Source organism: Neopsephotus bourkii, unplaced genomic scaffold (genome assembly GCF_033783945.1).
Source record: "Neopsephotus bourkii isolate Nb327-2 ecotype Australia unplaced genomic scaffold, CSIRO-AGI_Nbou_v1 NB_550, whole genome shotgun sequence".
NCBI classification, from domain to species: Eukaryota; Metazoa; Chordata; class Aves; order Psittaciformes; family Psittacidae; genus Neopsephotus; species Neopsephotus bourkii.
The window spans coordinates 180,433-200,038 of NW_026901051.1; the positions used below are offsets into that span (position 1 = coordinate 180,433).

The 19,606-nt window shown below is 36.4% G+C and overlaps 1 protein-coding gene across 7 annotated transcripts in view; it reads left to right on the forward strand.

The window, feature by feature from the left end:
- Positions 1–19,606, forward strand: part of UHRF2 (ubiquitin like with PHD and ring finger domains 2) — a 92,203-nt gene that overhangs the window by 68,042 nt on the left and 4,555 nt on the right. For 4 of the 7 annotated variants that reach the window (XR_009725092.1, XM_061351082.1, XM_061351083.1 and 1 more), the window contains 8 exons: positions 1,550–1,673; positions 2,057–2,164; positions 5,256–5,360; positions 14,943–15,049; positions 17,065–17,227; positions 17,767–17,904; positions 18,922–19,042; positions 19,437–19,603. Coding sequence is in view for 6 of the 7 variants with exons in the window: in XM_061351082.1 (XP_061207066.1) it covers positions 1,550–1,673; positions 2,057–2,164; positions 5,256–5,360; positions 14,943–15,049; positions 17,065–17,227; positions 17,767–17,904; positions 18,922–19,042; positions 19,437–19,603 (1,033 nt within the window). In the remaining variant the exon portion in view is untranslated. Of the gene's footprint in view, positions 1–1,549; positions 1,674–2,056; positions 2,165–5,255; positions 5,361–14,942; positions 15,050–17,064; positions 17,228–17,766; positions 17,905–18,921; positions 19,052–19,234; positions 19,604–19,606 lie in introns of those variants that run through there. The other 3 variants (XM_061351084.1, XM_061351085.1, XM_061351081.1) reach the window with 3 other exon arrangements.

The window sequence follows — 19,606 nt, forward strand, 5'->3', positions numbered from 1 at the left end:
GTAGTCACTGGGTGAGAGAGGTGCTGTTATGGCACTGTCTTGTGACAGTTAATTTTGGCGTACTTAGTTATGCCAGCCATGTGCACTCTTAATGCTTGGTTGTATGTGAGAGGAGTTTCAGTGGCCAGACTGGTGTCTCCTGCCAAAGAAGTCTGTATTTTCTCTTCTCTGCATACTAGGAAAGTGACATGGCTTTCTGATCCTTAACTTCTTGACAGATTTTATTTCATAAGTGGAAAAATTCCACTAAGTATTTTTATAGTTTAAAGTTTGGCAAACTCTCTGCATGGCTAAGCCTGCAGTTTTGGGAAAGGATGATAAGTTTGTTGCTCAGATTAAGCCACTCTATATGAAAACCAATATTTGATATTGCATGCAAAACTCAGTATAAAAAATACTAAGGTATTGTGGTTGCCCGATGAAGAAGCAGGAGAGAATGCTATAGTTAATTCCCCTTGTGAATTTGAATTATGTCATGTTCCTTCTTTTAGTTGGTAATTGCATACTCTTTAAAAAAAAACAAAACCTGTAATCATTCTTAGTAAGTCTTAGTGTTACAGCATCTTTCAGCATCCTACATAATTTTTAAGTTCTTTTTATCTACATTGCTTCTTTGTCTTAATTATCCAACATCTTTATAGACATAGTGAAGTCTGTTCATATGGACATTTTTCATTAATTCTTCTATTCATATCCACATACAAAAGTTAATTAATAAATCCAAAACAGTAGTAGTTGTAGTACTGGTGATAGTTACCTAAACTAGGTTATCAGTGTTAGTGTAGATCATGCTTCCTCCATTAATGATGTATGGGCCAAACCTGTCCCCTAGAGGCCAGAAACATGGAGAGTTGCCTTTGTATTGGCATTCCTGCAGTGGGATAAAAATGTTACTATGAGCAGCAAAAGGACCAGTGTCCTCTCTTTCTCCCTCTCTACTAGTATCTGCTGTTTCCCTACCAGGATGGCTTTGTGTTACCAGGAATGAGTCTCAGCGCTATAATCCAAGTGGTTTTGAGTGTTGTGGAGTGTGTGCAAGCATGTGTGTGTATATGTGTGTGTTTGCACACATTACACAATACCTTGGCTCTATTTGGCATTCAGCTGTCTGCAGTGAATTTTACTGTACTAGCAGCAAAAACTAAGCATAGAGAGGGCAAGACATAGAAACAAATCATGAATGCTGGTTAACAGCATACTCTCATCTCAGCTATCTTCTGCTTTACATGATCTAAATGAAAGAGGGCAGAATGAAGAGAATAAAGGAGACATGGGGACCTCTCACATGCCATGTGAAAAAGAATAGTTAAATATTTTGCCTCCAGCAGTCAACCTTCACAGTTACTGAATTGCCCTTTTTTACAAGTTGGCAGTATTTGTTCATGTTGGGTTTATTTTTTAAGCCACAGATGTCAGCTCTTTAAGACTGCTATGTACTTGCTAGCTTGAAATGTTTAGTCAAGATGAAGAAATTGACTCTGCTTTGGCTACAAGAACTCTACTGCCATTACTATGAAGTAATTGAGAATTTACTAAAACCTTTTTTTAGGTATTGTCCTTCCTGCAAAAATGATTCTAATGAAGTTGTAAAGGCTGGAGAAAAACTCAAACAGAGTAAAAAGAAAGCAAAGATGCCGTCTGCCAGTACTGAAAGCCAGAGAGACTGGGGCAAGGTAGAGTGTATTTTAGAAATAGTTGTTACTTGGATTGATCATGTATGTGGTATAATTCTACTTACATATGCAATACAGAAAATTCAGTACTGGGGTGCGCAGACAATAAGACAATATTTAAACCTGCCCACTATATACTGGCAGTTAAAGCAGTGGAATAATTATGAAGGTGAATAGAGGGAAAAACAAAAAACCAACCCACCATCCCTCCTGCAAATCCATAAACACGTATTACTTAATTAACTTGCCTTCTAAAAATTATTAATACAGTTTAAAGTATGTGTTTGTTATAATGATAGATTTCTTTATGTCTGCATTGAATTTGCAAACAATCTTCAGTATTGTAGTACTAATTAATTTTTGAACGTCTGATGCACTTTTAGGGCATGGCCTGTGTTGGTCGCACTAAGGAATGCACTATTGTTCCATCAAATCATTATGGACCTATACCTGGTGTTCCTGTTGGGACAACCTGGAAGTTCAGAGTTCAGGTATGTTGTTTCAGTATTAGCTGTAGCTGAAGTAATTGAGAATAATAATGAATGGGTTGCGCACTAAGATAAATTTAGATTAACAATTGCCATTCCCACCAGGACTCGATAAAACAAATATGTTATGATTCTATGGAAGTGATGCTGATGGTGGTGAAGGTTGAAATACACTGATTTTAAAATCCAACTTAATAAGAAGTCTGTTGTCATTAGGACAGACAAATTTCACATATTAAAGTTCTGAGTGGGATACTTAGTTAATAGTCAAGTGTTTTCTGAAGTGTACTTCACATGGACTGATTATCCCACTTAGGAGATGTAGCCTGTAGATTTCGAAATCATTAGATAATATGACTGTAAATTGACTCCCTGAGTTTGTTGAGTTTTTTTTTGGTCACACATTATGGATGTCTGAATCTTCTTTTAGGCTGGTGAATGGCTTAAACCACTGTAAGCCTGTAGTGCTACTGAAATTAGCTGTCCATTTCAGCCTTTACTTTTTCTTGCACTGTCTCATCTTCTGTTGCAAATATTTCCTAGGCTCTGTGGTAAACTAGACTGGAAGAAAAACAGTACCATCTAGGGTAGGACGGGAGCTAATTTTCCCAGTCCATTTCTTATTTTGATTATATAAGCACAGAGCCAGTACTCAAGGGGCAGGAGAAAACAAAGCAGGGAGGATGGGACAGCTTCATTTTGTCCCAGTACTGATTTTTTGTGGTTTCAAAGTGTCCACCAGATGCAAAATAACTTCCTTTTCCCCAGCTTTATCTGGTAGCACTGATTTTTGGTTTATCTTTGATATTTTTAATTAGTGTTTTTAGTCAGAGAAATACATACTTTATTTTCAAAATCAGTTCATCTTTTGCATGTGTAAAGGATTGTAATCGACTATTTTACATCATATTTGGAAGAACAGAAACTTTGTTTTTTTTACTTGCTTGAGGAGCTGTAACCCAAGAATTAAAAACCTCTTCTGATTTGTTTTCTGAACTTTTCACCTGCCTTCTCCTGAGAAGAAAACATATTTTATTATTCAGTTTGTAGAAGAGAACACTTAGGAGTCAGTTTTCCTCTGATGGTGGTGTCTTCCAGTACTGTGTGAAGAATTCTGGATTTGGAAGGCCATGCAAGTTTTAAGGCTGGTAATGGTTAGCAGGAGATGTTTTCATCTTAGCAACAGAAATCTTCGTAGAAATCAGTGAAGCAGCTGAAATCTAAACTCATTCTTCTGATCTTTTTTTATGTTGATGTCTATTGTCAACACTACCATCAACACAAGCCTTAGATGAAACGTACTAGATTTATAATTAAAATGATGAGGTTCTTGAGACCATCCATTTTATAGAAAATGTCATGCTTTAGAGGAAAATTAAGGGCTATTTTGTTGACCTCTTCTGTCAGTTGAATTTGAAGAACTTTTTAGTGAATAGTTACTTTTTTGTTGGCTTCCAGATTAAGTAACAGAGGTTTCTAAAACCACTTACTCAGGCTCAACATCTGAAAATCAAGTTTTATTTTTACTGCTTTAACAAGAATTGAAATTATTAGTTCAAATTTTGTTAGGACTTTTATTGAAAAACAAGAAGTAATAGTTTTCAGATCTTTCTAATGCTGGAAGGAAAAAGGAACGGAATTAGAGTTCTGCTTTTGTCCAGAAATTATGCAGAGAATGCTTATTCTTAGATGCATCTATAGGTGGGCTAGACATTAAAGGCAATTAGTATTTCTACATAATAATTTTGGCTGCAAATGAAATACTTTTTTTAAGATTGAAATATTTTTATACAGAATATTAAATTACACTTTCATTTCTCATGTGACTGGTATTTGTGTGAGAAATGAGTTTGCCACAGCAAATCTGGAAGAATTTTGACAGTGTAGTTTTGTGTAGTTTTTTATGACTTAAACTTTCCTTTCCCTAGCAGGAAATTGACCAAGTATTGCTTCTGGAGAGAGCATGTAATGAGCATATTTGGCATGAATTACTTACTGGAATTCATCTTGGGGATGCATCACCTACCAGAAGCCTAAACTTAGCTAATAAAAACCTGGACATGAAAGAATGGAGGGAGGAATGAATGAGAGGATGTTTGATACAGCAGGAGAGACGAGTACAATAGTGGGGCCTTATTCAGCATACTCATATAATGGTCTGGAAAAGCTGGCATAGTTGATTCTGCCTCTTGAAGAGGCAGAATAAGAAAATGAGGCAACTTGAAAGTCTGAAGGAAAATACAAAGATAGAAAGATGTATCCTAATTGGTTTTCTGCTGGTAACCTTCATTCTGTCGGTAGTATTTTTGGCATCATGTACTGAGAAAATACATGATTCGATACTTAGCCTCTTTTTTTATTCGTAGAAGGTTTGTTGGGTTTTTTTAATGGAATTTGTAGTTTGAAACAATTACAGTACAAATTTTGTGGGGGAAGTGTTCCAGCAGACTGTAATGATGTTGCCAGTTCATGGTCTAGCTGCAGCTCTCTGGTGGTCTGGTTGCAGCTTAGATGCACATTTGTCATCAGAGAGTTACCCTAGTTGGAGAGCTAACATGAGATCTGTGCGTTGTTGTAATGGCTTCTTCTGTTTCCTTAGGCAGTGTGGTAATATTTTCGTGCATTGGTCACATTTTCAGTGTGTTACCTTATCTTTACACAGGTAACTGGGGTCTACTTTTTAAAGACTGTAAAAGCTTACCAAACTGGCAGATCTCTGTCTGCTTTGGATTGTTCTAAATTACTGTCCAAGTGGTGTATAGCACTGAGTATAGTCTTAAATACTGCTTATGGAAAGAAACATGGAGATTTTTCCCAAAGAAGAAAGTGTACCTTTTCATCTTCCAGAATCAACTCTGTCTTACATTGTCCCTACAGTTTTTTGGGTGTCCTTACTTTTGGCTTTTCTACCTTAAAAACTAGCGGAATGCTCACCTTTAATGACAGTCTTAAATTACACAGGCTTCCAGATTAAGTAACAGAGACAGTCTTAAATTTACACAGGAATCCTGTGCAGTATTTTAAGCAGAAAGTTGATTGCTGAAAGTGGTAGTGTGAAAAAAAAGTGCTAGAAACTGGCTTTTTTTGTTGCCAGGTGAGCGAAGCGGGTGTTCACAGACCCCATGTGGGTGGAATCCATGGACGCAGTAATGATGGAGCTTATTCACTTGTATTAGCTGGAGGATTTGAAGATGAAGTGGTAAGTCATTTATAGAAGCAATGGGTTTGCTGTTCTCATGTATCAGCGTTTGTGAAGAGGGTTATGTTTGTTGATCCTAAAACTAATGCTTATGCCAGTACAACCATGGAAAAAATAACTACTACTGATAACAAACTGAGTAGTTTCTAGTATTCCAGGGTGAAATATGTAAGCAAATATTTTTAAAGAACCATAGAACATAGAATGGTTTGGGTTGGAAAGGACCTTAAGATCATCTAGTTTCAACCCCCCTGCCCTGGGCAAGGAGACCTCCCACTAGACCATGTTGCTCAAGACAGTGTTATATTCAAGCCAAATATGTTAGTTACAGGTAGATTTTACATTGTTCAAGATAGTTAAATTTGTGTATTTTCAGATATATAAATACTTTATATGTAACTAATTTAGTATTACTTAAAGTCTGATACTGTAATTACATGCAAATTATCTGTTTTATGTTCTGCTTTGGTCTTGACTTTTATTGCTTTCAAGAAACTTAGATGCATCTTCCTTTAGGTTTGTTGTGTTTCTAAGTATGTGATACATGTATTTTAATGGAGCAAGAATAAAAGGTGCATGTTACTTGATTTTATGAATATCTGAAGATCCTTGGCTCCTACTGATAAGCACTTTCAGAACTTCTTAGGATAGTGTCAATACCTTGTATTATGACCCCCAAAGATGCTGGAAAAAAATTACACTTTGATGTTAAATTAGAGTAGAGCAACAAAAGCAATTAAGCAGTTATGCTGCCAAACAAAACTGTAATTGTGTCCAACTTTCATTTCCTGTTGTTGACCTACATTTATTTATGAGTAGATTACTATATTCTGCAACTAAATAATGTTTACGCAGGGTGCATCCCTTCCTGCAATTCTGCTTGATCAGGTGGAATTTTGAATCATGCATAAGGTGAAGAAGGATAAAGCAATATAAAAATATAAAACAGATAACCAATCTGGTTTTTAATAACATGCATAGCTGTGAATCACAAGGAAGAAGAAGGCACTGGAGACAGCAATAAGCATCTGAAATACCATGAGAATGTAATGCATTCTTTGCTAACAGCACCTACCAGCTGCTGTAGAGTATTGCCTCTGAAAGAGTCTGTGTCTTGTTTTGAACATGCTACATGAGGAGTTACTTGGTGTTGGGATACATTCTACACCCTTAGAGTCAGCATCAACCCAAGCTCTAGGACCCTTAGCCAGTGGATCCCCTGAACGTTGACGCTCAAAAATTGTACCTGCTATGCTCGGATGCTGCAGACTCCTTTTTTTTCTTTTTGGTGGTGACACAGATGTCCCCTTATTTCTGCTGCTGTAATTTTTCACTTCAGAGTATTTAATAAACTTAACTGGATCCTTTGCATGTCTTTTCTAGTTCACCTAAGTGATCATGTGGTTTTGTGGATACCAAAGTACTGTCATAGTCCAGGTGACATACATAATTTTGAAGAGGAAAGTTAAAGTCCTGCAGACCCAGATTTGTCCACAAGTTGCCCAAGTTGGGATGTATTTGAGTGCTCAGTAATGATGAGTTCTGTCAGTATAGGATTGAAGGGGTGCAGTCATAGTTTACAAATAAAGAGCAGTGGGTGAAATTGTTTTTCACGTGAAGCTTAACCTCATTATTAATTACACGCATATAAATGTTTACACATTAATCTATCTTGTAAATCTTTAACCTTGAATTATAGTGACACGTCTTACCTATTTAAGATAATTACAATAATTAGCTTTAGAGTCTCAAATATGCTAATATTGCTCATCTCCTGGTCTGTTCTTTATAGTAACCGTAATAGAAACATTAGGTGAAGAAACTGAGAAGTCCTTCAGGAGCTGAAAATCAAAGAATTATTTTAGGATAGACTAACATTTAAAAACTAGATATTGGATATTAACAGTATTACTGTTAAACTGATTAACAGATCACCGATCAAAGTGATGAGTGATAAAAGTATTCATGATAAAAGTATTTTAATTTGTTTGTTCATCTAATCAAGTAGCTGAAGAAATTTCACTTCTGTGTTGAAAAATTTCCCTCCTGTTTTGTGTCATTAGGTTTATGTATCAGGGTTTAAACTGCAGTTCAAAAGTTTGAATATCCATGTTTCTGCTGGATTTAGGTAGTGCTGTAAAGATGGTAAACTTGTGTGGTGTGCTTAGTATAATATGAACAAAGATTGTTTCTTCTTTAAGTGCTTTTGTATATAGGATCATACAGGAAATCTCTGAAGTAAGATTCAGAATCTCATGGAGAACAGTACCTGCTGTGAGCGTTCACATCCTCTTTTAAAAGATTCAGAGAGTGTAAAAGAGAATAGCATCTGTAGTGACTCAAAAGGGACCCCAAGTCAGATAAACTCTTTGCTTAGATTCATTGATACTCTATACCAGACTATTCCGTGCCTGCAACATAGCATTCACAAACCACTTCATGAAACAGGTTGCCTTCCATTTTAAATATTTTCTGGGTTTGCCTTAATGGTGTGTGTGGGTAATCAGTTTCAAGGTGTCAGTGTTATTCCACTTGTTTGAAATAGTCTAATTGCAAGTAAACACAGTTCAGCTCACTAGATTTCTCCAAGCAAATGTTGTGGTCAGGTCAGAATGTTTCAGAACCTCTGCTCAGTGTGCATTGCCCAGTGGAAGCACTTTATCAGTTTCACCACTGCCAAAGGTGCGGTGCCGGTGCTGTAGCAAATTGCATACTTAAATGGCTTTAAATCCAAATCAAGTGGGAATGGGAGCTTCACGTCTGAGTTAAAGTGGTTTATATGCAAGTCCATTGTGACTAGCAGTTTGCCTAGATACGTGTATGACCTGCAGCTTTATTAACCAGTTTGCTAGGCTTAGCTGGATCATCTGAATCCAGTGTGAACCCTCGTACAAAAGAGATGTAGTATGCTATAAAAGTTTTCTGAATTATCATGCCACGCTGACTATGTTACCAAGGGAACAGTTTTTCAAATTTCTTCACATCTTTTATAGTACTGAGAATCCAACATAACAAGTTAATTACAGCCATTACACTGAGAGTGTCTATTGTGAGTCACTTGGATCAACTATGTAGCTGAAAACCTGATCTTGAAGCCATGAAACTTGCTGTTTGAAAAAGCCATCATGTTTCCAAGGTCTCAGCACCCTACTGTTTTGGAACCTGTTTGGAGTTCCAGCGTAATGTGAAAAAAACTCGAATATCTCACTACTCAATATCTACCAAATATCTTCCATTTCTCTCTGATATGTTACTTGTTTACACTTGTTACTTCCAATACTAAGGACATGGTTGTCATAATTTGTAGGGCAGTAGCTTTAATACTTATGTTTCAGGTCTGCAAGACATTTTTTATCATGCAACAGTCTCCTCTCCATCTTTTCTGTTACTCCATATTAGCTATCAGTCTGTACAAAATGTTAATTCATACAAAAAATTACCTTTCTTGTATTATTTTCTGGATTACATTGTCTCCTCTGTGCCTACATTATATTCAGAATCACTTTCACACTCTGAAACATCTTATTTTGTTACAGAGAGGCTTTTTGTAATTTTTGCACTGCTAGTACTACATCTGTCAAAGTAGTCTCATCTGCGTATTCGTTTGCATATTTCATTTGCAACTTTAGTTGTTTCTAAAGCATTGATAACCCACTTGACACAATGATAAAGCAGATTAGAAAGTAGAAATTAATGCTGCCAATGCTCAGGAAAGCACTGTTCAGCTCACTTTCTGTTTCATCTTTCCAAGAAACATTCTGTCTGGAATAGTGCCTTAGGTCAAGGACATAGGCCTTGGCTTCTGGTTGTGAATGCCTAACATACAGAAATACTTTCTTTCTGAATTTAATTCATTTTCAAGAGACTGGCCATATTGATGCAATAAATCATCAATCTGTTCCCTTCATAAACCTCTGAACAGTCAGCATAATTATTCTAATCTTTGTTGTATCATACATGAGTTTCTTGCTGCACTTCAGAGGCTTTTAAAATGAACACCTATAAAAATTGATTCCTATGATATTAACCACTTGTTTAGATGCAGGAAATAAAGAATGAAAGTAACAAATTCTAATTATATGTATAAACAAATGTAAGTGCATGTCTTTTAGACAGACAAGATTTTTCTTGCCTTGCTATAACTAGGATTATAGTTGGCTAGGTAAATTACTCATACAGATTGCAGCTTTTTTTCTTTTTTTTTTTATGTCAGAAAAGCTGTCAAGTAGCAATCTCCAATAGGTTCTCAGAGATAATTGTAATTAAAAAATGTTGTCTCAAAAAACTGTTTTATTTCTTAAGTAATCTCCCAGTACAGGCAGGTGTCTTTGACCTGAAAAGGCTTTCTGTCTGTTACATCTTTAGTGAACCTGGTTTGAAATCAGAACTGATTTTGAAAGGAGCAAAAGATAATGAATCCAGGGTAGCCTGAGTTGTTTACATATTAATGTTTAGTTTAAAGGTCTGTGTCATGGTTTAACCCCAGCCAGACGGCTTGTGCACTCACTCCCAGTGAGTGGTGCTGGGCTGGAAGCAGTTGAGACCCACATCCCCCTCCCCTCCCCAGGGGCTGCCCCCCCTTCCCCGCTCCCAGAGGGATGGGGAGGAGAATCGAAAGAATGCAACTCCCATGGGTTGAGATAAGAACAGTCCAGCAACCAATGTACAACACAAATCACCACCGCTACCACCACTAACAACGATAAGAGATAATAGCAAGGGAAAAGAGTACAATACCACCCGCCGAACAACGAGTCCTACCCGGCAGACCCCCTGTCCTTCCGAGTAACTCCCAGTTACCTCCTGGGCATGACGTGCTGTGGTATGGAATACCTCTTTGGTCAGTTTGGGTCAGGTGTCCTGTCTCTTCTTCCTCCCCGCTTCCCCTCCTCCCTGGCAGAGCATGAGGCTCACAAAGTCCTTGGCCAAACCAAAACATCATTTTTATCAGCTTTGTTCCCAGCCCGGAAGTCAAAACACAGCACTGCACCAGCTACCAAGAAAGAGAAAAATGACTGCTACTGCTAAACCCAGGACAGTCTGGTAGTCCACCATTTTTCACTGAACCTGGAAATGGATGAGAGAAACCTCAAGAAGTGGTTGCATGTGCAGTAGTTGTCCATAATTTCATTTGGAATTTATATTTCAAAATGTGGACCTAATTCCATCACCAGTTAGCCACTTTCAGCTATTTCCTGCTTTGAAGCCGTCTTTCTTACTGTTCAGAGATTCAGATTGTCTTACACTAAAATGGTTAAACGTTTTCATCGTGGTGGAATATGCCACAATACTGTCATGGTTTTGCTGTCAAGGGCAGTTGCAGGGAGGGCTCAGAAACACAGATCATGATATATTCAACCTTTGCACTTAATGCAAGAGGTATTTTATTGATTTATAAATTAAATATGCAAATCATCCCTTCCTTTTTAATTGGGACCTTTTACTGTGGGGCTAAACTATGAAATTATCAAAAATAGATCAGACAATTGGGCAGACAGACCAGTGTTGATAGCACTTACATGCATACAAACACATGAGGTTTTAATGGAGATGAATGATGGCATGATTCAGTTTCAGGTATCCCTACTACAAGGGAGAGAAGATAATTTCAAATGTGTCATACTTAGTATTTGTCTTGGATTTAAAAATTGCATTTAAAAAGGCTTAGTGTGTATTTCTGCTTTGTCATTTTAATCATGATCTTAATCTTTATTCATCACATTTTACAAAGGTGAAACTGGTGAATTGAGAAGTTGATGAACTGATGAAATTTTTGGGTTTCTTGTATCAAAAAAGCCAGTAAGATACTATCTTTTTCAAACTGAAGGTTAAAGCTCATCTAGAAAATCTGTGTTTGTAACAGATTATTTTAATAAATGATAAATGCAATTTTTTTGTGTATATGTTGGGACCAGATTTTGAGTATAATACCAGAGGTGTTAATGTACAGAAAAAAAATAATTGAGAGCTACCTTGAGATAGCTGATACGTCAGTAACTTGAAATAGCTGATGCCCCTGTCAGCTGCTGCACAAAAGCAACCCCTGGAAATCATGTGGTCAGAATTATGTGGAATTCGGAATCCTACTTTCGTTATTCTTCAGTGGGTGAAGTTCGTTTGCTCTGTAATGTGATCAAACTTTACAAACAGGACAATTAAGAGATAACTTAATGGAGACAACATGAGAAAGAGAGACATACAGAAGGCATTAAGAGAAGACAGAATAATGAAGGTCTTACTACCTGTTGAAGGAAAGTTTTGGTTCAGGAAAGTTGTATTAAGCTGTGGAAGCAGAAGAGAAAAGGCAGAATTATGTATTTTAAGGTAAGAAAATGGGGGGGAAGAAGAAGAAACAAGAAAAAATATTTAATAGCTTTTTTTGGCAGTTACTTTGTTTCTTAAAACAGACATCAATAATTCATTTTGCAAAATGAATGCAGACAGTGCGGAATCTACAGCAGTATCCATATCTCAAGTTCTGCATTTTGATCCCATAAAGGAAAAAATAGCTTTCCCCCTTTGCTTGTCACACACAGGCTATCAGTTGGACATTGATTTGGGTGGTAGGAAGATCCTGCATTGTCTATAGATAAGACACAGAAGTCAAAGCTGTTGCAAAATTGTTTTAATAAGTCATTATTCATCAGAAGATCCGAAATAACAAGCTGGTGAACATTCCTGGCATACTCTGCTTTCAAAGTAAAACACCATAACCCTGATGGAAATAGGTTCTGTAGGTCTCCCATTAGGTCTCCAAACTAATGTATCCCCATTTCAGTTCTGCTTGTCATCGACTATATTCATATCCACATTTACTCCACTTTTAAGGATTCTCTGTGCATCATTTACTTGTCATTCTAAATGTTCTCTCTCTGCTAGAGCTCACATACTCTCCTGAGCTTTCTTCCTCTTATTGTTTAGGAGTTACTCTCATATCAGAGGTTCAAATGTCCTCCCCATTTCTCTTCATCCAGTCCAGGTCAGCGCCCTGTATGACAAGATCTCTTGTGATTTTTCTCAGATTCTAAGAACTGTGTGTCTTTGCTCCCTGTAATCCTTTTTTTTTTTTTTTTAAGTATATCTGATGTGAAGTAAATGAGTGTAGTTCTTCCAGGAAGTTATGGAAGAAGTAAGTCTTTCTTATGCAGGGAACTTTTTTAAAAGATGCCATCATCTTGTTACTTGACCTGTAATATAATTGTTATAATGACATAATTGTTCTGTTTGTCCTTTGTTTTCTTTCCCTTGGATTTCCAGTTTCCTCCAAATCCATATAATTTTGCCTATTTATGCATAGAACAGTCGCACAGTTAAAAAAATCAAGTGTGGAATCTGTTCAAGAGGTGAACATTTATGCATAGGCTTTATGCTGTCTCTTCAAGCACAATGTCTTGTGGTTGCCTGTGGTTAAGGACTACCACCCAGAGAATCACTCAGTCTTACTCTGAAGACATTAGGAGATTGATGCTTTGAGGCCTGTTACATTTAACCTGTTTTCTGAAGAACTGTGTTCCAGTAGGTAATTGTGAAACTGTTGCGTTTATGCCTTCTTGCTGGAGTTTTTTCTGGCCTAAGTCTATAGCAATTTGTCCTTGGTTTGTCTGTTACACAAAAAAAAGTATTCAGTACTTTCTTCTCATGAAGATCATTCTACCTAGCAAAACAGTTTATTATGAATCTTTCTTGTCTTGTAAATAATTTTCTTCAACTTGCTCACATATGTAGTGTTTCTGTCTTTCCTCTTTTGTTTTACATACTTACATATATATGTTATTTCAATATTTGCCTGAACATTCTCTGCTATAAAGAGGGAAAAATCCAGTTTCAGTTAATTTCTCCTTGTACATCAGAAAACTGCCATAGCAATTTTCCCTGCTCTGCCATGCCATGTTTCTCCTTTGTTATGGAACACAAATCATTCTGGATTCATGACTTTCCAGGAGACATCTTTCTGGTTTTCTGAACTTCGCACAAGCTTCCTGTGTGCTGTTAAAATGCAGTTTGTTTGGATGAGCCCGATCTCTCAAGCAAACCCATCCCTGTTCATATTATTAGTGCAAACATTTTTGTGGGATTTGTGCTTTTTGTTTGACAATCACTAAAAAATTAAACATAGTTCAACTCTGTGATACCTTATTTTATACAATTTATTTTACATTCTTTCTTAGTAAATAGTTCCTGTCGGTCTTTCTTTCTTTTGAAGTTGTTTCATATATTGTCCTCATACAATATCATTCTATTTCTGTTATTTTTTTAGAAATTCACTGAGCAGAGACGAGACTGAGCAGAGACTATTTTAAGAGAGGGTATACCAGAGTTTATGCATGTCTTTGTTAGGTTTGAATATTTCATTTAATATTCAATATTTCATAGCATAAATTTTTCAGGATAAATAACACTGCAGCTGAATTTCTGTAGGTTTTCTCTACACAATAAAATAAACATCTTTCCTATGATTATTATATGGCCTTGTTCAAACAGCATTTCTCTTTCTAACTTTCTCTTTTTCTGCTGCTGTTGTTCATGAAGTATCTGTAGCAGTCTTGCACTGGGTCCTAAATAGTGTCAGACTTTTAATAGTGGTAAGAAATTGGCCGAAGTTTACTACTGTGTAGATGTACAGATTTTTGCTTTAAAAATTCTTATAAACTTTATTTTCCTATCAAGTATTTATCTTGTACTGTTGCTTCATGATAACAGACAAAATTTGTTTCACCAAAGAGATATCATATTGAATCTATTTTCCATATAACAGACAAAATTTGTTTTCTCCAAAGAGATATCATATTCAGTATTTTTAGAGCGTGTGTGTGTGTATATATATATAATTCTAGAAATACTTGAATTTGCCAGGAGTAATATGAATTTCTGTGACGTATTTCCTGAGGAAAATAATAATACTGACTTTACTTAAGTTCATGTAAACTTTGACAGGTTTTACAGTTCATGGTAAAAGTTCTTACCAACCTTCCTTCAATTTAAAGAAACTCCTACATAAGAAATATACTACAGAATTATATCAGTTTACAAAATGCTAATCTAAATGAGTTTAAGCTTTTACTAGTTCAGAAGAGCTGGGATTATTATTGCATTAAAACACCTGCCTTGCATGTAAGGCATAGCTGTTTGTACTTACTAGCACTTTGTCCCTTGCACAGGCTGCTGAAGTGATCCCTCCAAGGTATTTATGTATTTTACAAACATGATATACATGTAAACTAAATGAAAGCTCTGGAGCAAGTAACCACTCAGTAGAATGTGTTCCCTTCCTCAGAATATTCCCCCCCCCAAAAAAAAACACACCCCAAAACCAGCTTTTTAAAAGATTCAAAAGTCTTAACTTTTTTTGAGGCAGATAATTTTTTACTAAGAGCTTCCAGGTGAATATGTTACATCCAGACCAGTAGCTTTGTGCTGGCACAGCTGCTCTAAAAGGACAGTGATGCTGAAATTGGAAACACATATTTCCATGTCTTGGAGTATAGTTTTTCTCTGTCTGAGTAAATAGAACAAATTAAGTCGCATTTCCTTTTTGATTGAGTTGCTCCCAGTGTTAAAATGAAGGATAATCTTCTTGCACAGGATCGAGGAGATGAATTCACTTACACTGGGAGTGGAGGTAGAGATCTTTCTGGCAATAAAAGGATTGGAGAACATTCATTTGATCAGACATTAACACACATGAATAGGTAAGTTTTGAAGATATAATTTGAAAGTATTCCAGAACAAAAGATCCGGGTTGTAGTGCTTTGATTAAAATCTAGTATTTCACTATATTCATTCACTCCTATACATGCTGGTTTTGTAAACAGTGGTTCCTCTTGCTGCTCAGGGTCATTTTATCAAGCATTGTATTTTGTTGATATAAAGAAACATGCACCTCAGTGAAATATTGCTGTATTGATGGTGCAGCTAGCAGTCATGTCTCTGGTTAAAATTGTCCTACAACTTTCTTCAGAGGACTCTGGTTTTAATGTAATGAGATGTTTGACAAAACTCCTGCATGAAAGTTTTCTGTTCTGGGTGTTTCTTTTTAGATTTCTTCTTCAATGTTTAAATCAATTAGGACATGTAAGTAGGAAAAAAGCATGTTCGTTTTCCCATATTAGAAGAAATCTTCACTATTTTGCTAGCCCTTGTTTCCATCGTAGTTTTCCATGAAGAGCAAGGAATTAAGGTGTTGCTGTATCAAAAAGCGATGCTTGAGAACGAAAATACATGTAAAAAAAAAAAAGACATCTCTTTGAAGTGTTTTCACATCCTCTAAAAGTCTGCCTCAACAAAGAATTCTCTACCCTTTTTTATTTCTGAGAGCATACTCTTTCATATGCAGCTGACTACTTAACACCACTAGGGTACTGACATTGAGACCTTTACTTTGCCAGGTCTGCTTTCAGATACAATCTGCTGCTAAGCAGTGTAGAAGGATTCTTTGCTTTTGTGGTGCTTCCAGGAGAAAGGAAAGCCTGACTTGGCTGCTGAGAGGGGGGGAGGGAAGGAGGAGGACATAATGTGAACAAGGACAGAGGAAGATGGAAGTAGATTTAAACAAAACTTTTACAAGCTTACTTAGTGAATAGAGCAAATTTGCACTGGGAATCATAATTAAAAGCTGGACTCTAGAGTCTCAGCATTCCTCTGCTGTTGGCAAATGAGAAATCCACTGTCAAAACTTGCCTTGTATTTTTGCAGGTATTAGTGTTCATGGCGTACAATAAGATTCTGCTCTCAGTTACTGATTTTGATTCAAGTTTTGAAGCATTTTGATACTAAATATCATGATAACTCCATGTAGTTGAGTCAGTATTGGTTAATTTAGTTTTCCAGATATTTTACTTCTCCTTTTTTAAGTTTTGTTTTTATGTAAGAAACATTTTTAGAGTTGGTATTGTATGCCTGTCTCTTACTGTCCTGTGTAATGTGGGTTTTATACTCGTACCATGGCTGTTCTTAAACTATATTATTTCATCTGTTCTGAGATCCATGGTTTAATTTGAATCTGATTTTGAAGGGTTTTCAATCCCTGGTCAAATCAGGCTGTGGGAGTAGAAATACTTTACATTACGGCAGTTTGATCTAGTAGGTATTCATAGTGTCTTGTTCCAGATTTCTAGAAGAGGGTCTTTATGTAGTTAATGGATAAAAGGGTTTATTGTCCTTGAGTTAACTACTATTATATAACTCCTACTCTGAAGCAAAGTGTGAGAGATTTCAGTTACTTTTGGATGGTTACTGTGTACTTTCTTCTTCATAGTGTTTTTTGTCATACTTGTTACTTCTTGTACACACATAAAGAGCCGTAAAATCTGCAGCTAAATGGGATAGTGATAGGGAAAGTTTGCCTTTTGTTACAGTTTTCTTTCAATTCCCTCAATGCTATTTAGGAAGGAATTAGTTTGAAAAATGAAGAATATTGGAGCTAAAAGGATTGGCTTGTTTTATTTAGCTCTTTCAGCTGAGTTTTCATCGGAAATCTTGACAACAAAATATTTTGTTTTCCCATTTTTTTTTCTTACCATACATGGTAGAGTGGATCTTGTTGCTTTCACTACTTCTGCAGCTGTTAAAGAATGTACTGAAAAGTTCTATGCAGCATGATTAAGCATATTAGACAAGGGAAATAAATATGACTTGATTACATTAATTCCCAAGAATCTGTTGTGTGAAGCAGTCTAGTGTACGAAAATTTTAAATCTCTTTCTAGGGCATTGGCCCTTAACTGTGATGCCCCACTGGATGACAAAAATGGAGCAGAGTCTAAGAATTGGAGAGCTGGTAAGCCAGTCAGAGTAGTGCGCAGTTCAAAAGGACGGCGAATCAGCAAATACGCCCCAGAGGAAGGCAACAGATATGACGGCATTTACAAGGTATTCGTCTTTCTACTGAGTGCAGCATAACATTTTTCATCATTTGTTTTAAAAAGTCTCATGTTACATTGCAAATTATTCATTATTACTTAAAAGAAGTAATTCCTTTTTTCTCCATGATAGCTTTTTAGCCTTAGCTTATTCTGCAGAGAACTAAAATGAAATTATGCAGAGCAGTGATGATAAAACATAATCCATAATAGTATGTATAAAGTTGAGTATGTAAGCTGCTTTATTTGTGCCTACTGAGTCATATTCATTGCTGGAATTAATGTGTTTCTTCATGCCATCCAACTATATCCTAGTTCTTTGTGCATTTAATGACTTTCAGCATCTGAAATAAAGGTGTTTACCTTTTAAGAGCACTGTATTTATCAAAAATACAAAAATTTTGCACCGAGGGAAGAGTTGTTGTATAATAGTAATGTATAACTTAGTCTTCTCATTTCTTCTTGAACAATCAAACTATGAAAACATGACTATATGCATGTGTTTGGCTTGTGATAAAAAAATGTCAGTAATTTCATTTTGTTCTTTAGGTGGTAAAATACTGGCCAGAAATTGGAAAATGTGGATTTTTAGTTTGGCGTTACCTTTTGAGGAGAGATGATGTTGAGCCTGCACCTTGGACTTCAGAAGGAATGGAGCGCTCAAAGAAACTGGGTCTAAGTGTACAGGTTTGAACCAGGACTTACAGAGTTGTTTTTGTTTTGAGTTCCATGAAATAAATTCCAGAAATAGTTAAATTAAAGCCCTTCTTTTTTTTTTTTTTTTCTTGTACTTCACTGTGGCAGAATTTAATTTCAAAACCCACTGTAGATTATCTGACTGAAAGATCCTGTATTAGTGACACAGCAGAAGGAACAGTGGATGAAGTGTTCTGCCTTAGCAGGGAATTGCTTTGCATATAGAATCATAGAATAGTTAGAGTTGGAAAGGACCTTAAGATCATCAAGTTCCAACCCCCCCGCCATGGGCAGGGACACCTCACACTAAACTGTATCACCCAAGGCCTCATCCAACCTGGTCTTGAACACTGCCAGGGATGGACCATTCACAACCTCCTTGGGCAACCAATTCCAGTGCCTCATCACCCTTACAGGAAAGAATATATGGATTGGAAAATTAAGAGTTTGAATACAGTTTTGTGATCCTTATGATGGAAAGGATTTTTAGAAGAATTTTAGAATTTGTAGCTGATTCTGTCTGAGAAATTGAAAAACTTGAGAATTTTGTGTACTTTCTCTCCATGTGACTGAGTGATTTGTGTGACTGCATTCCAGGTACAGAAATCAGCTGACACATAAGGACTTTGGAATTGCAGAATACACAAAAGATAGAAAGAACTAATATACTGTTTTTTCGCAGTAAGGCAGCGGTAGATCTTGCAGCATGTCATCATCTTCAGCCTTGCCTAACTGATTTGCATAGTTTTAAGGGCACAGATATGGGTATTGGGTTCTTTTTAATACAGCCAAGTCTGGATTAGGTTCTTTGACTTGACTACACTTTCTTAGTAATAAATAGTAATTTAAGCGTTTTCTCCATCATGTATGGTTTTAAAAATTATTTTATAGTTACTTTTATGTGTAGTCACAGGGTTTTGAAGTCTTTTAGATACTAGTCTTGTTGGTATTCAGGAATTTTTGTGTGCCAGTGGGTTTTGTTTTATACCTGTGTTTTTTTTATTTTAGTATCCAGAAGGTTATTTGGAAGCCATGGCTAGTAAGGAGAAGAAAGATAAGGTTAAAAAGCAAACTGTGAAACAGGAGCCAACCAGGCAAAGCAATGGAAACCAGAAAAGGACAATTGATGGTATTTTTTGTTTTTATATTTTAGCATTCATCAGCAAAGTCTGCCGTGTTATGTTCATTAAGCTGGTAGCAATGAAAATTTTGTGGAAATGTGAAGTTATTTGAAATACTAATGTAAACTGATAAGCACATGCTCTGTTATTAAGTATTAGTGTAGGGATCTTATTTACAACTTCCAGTTCTTTCTCTTTAGCTCTGCAGAAAAACAAGCAGTGTTCTGTGCGTTTGTGTGCTGCAGCCCAAAACAATGCTGTACAGTATGAGTTGGAGCATGGATTTGATGGCCAAATTTCAGGAGTGTAATCCATGTTTTAGTCTTCTAGAAACATGGATTACCTTTTATTAGTTCAGACTAATGTTCTGTTCTTACTGTGTCTGATGGTCATAATCTTAAGCAGGTATAGAGGAAACTATGAGTACACCCAAAAAAGCCATGAGGATGGGAGATGGAGGGAAAGGAGAGGCTTTCCAGCTGACCCAAGAGCAGCAATGGCTGATTAGAGAAGACACGATGAACCAGAAACTGTGGGATGAAGTACTTGCTTCTCTTAAGGAAGGACCAGTA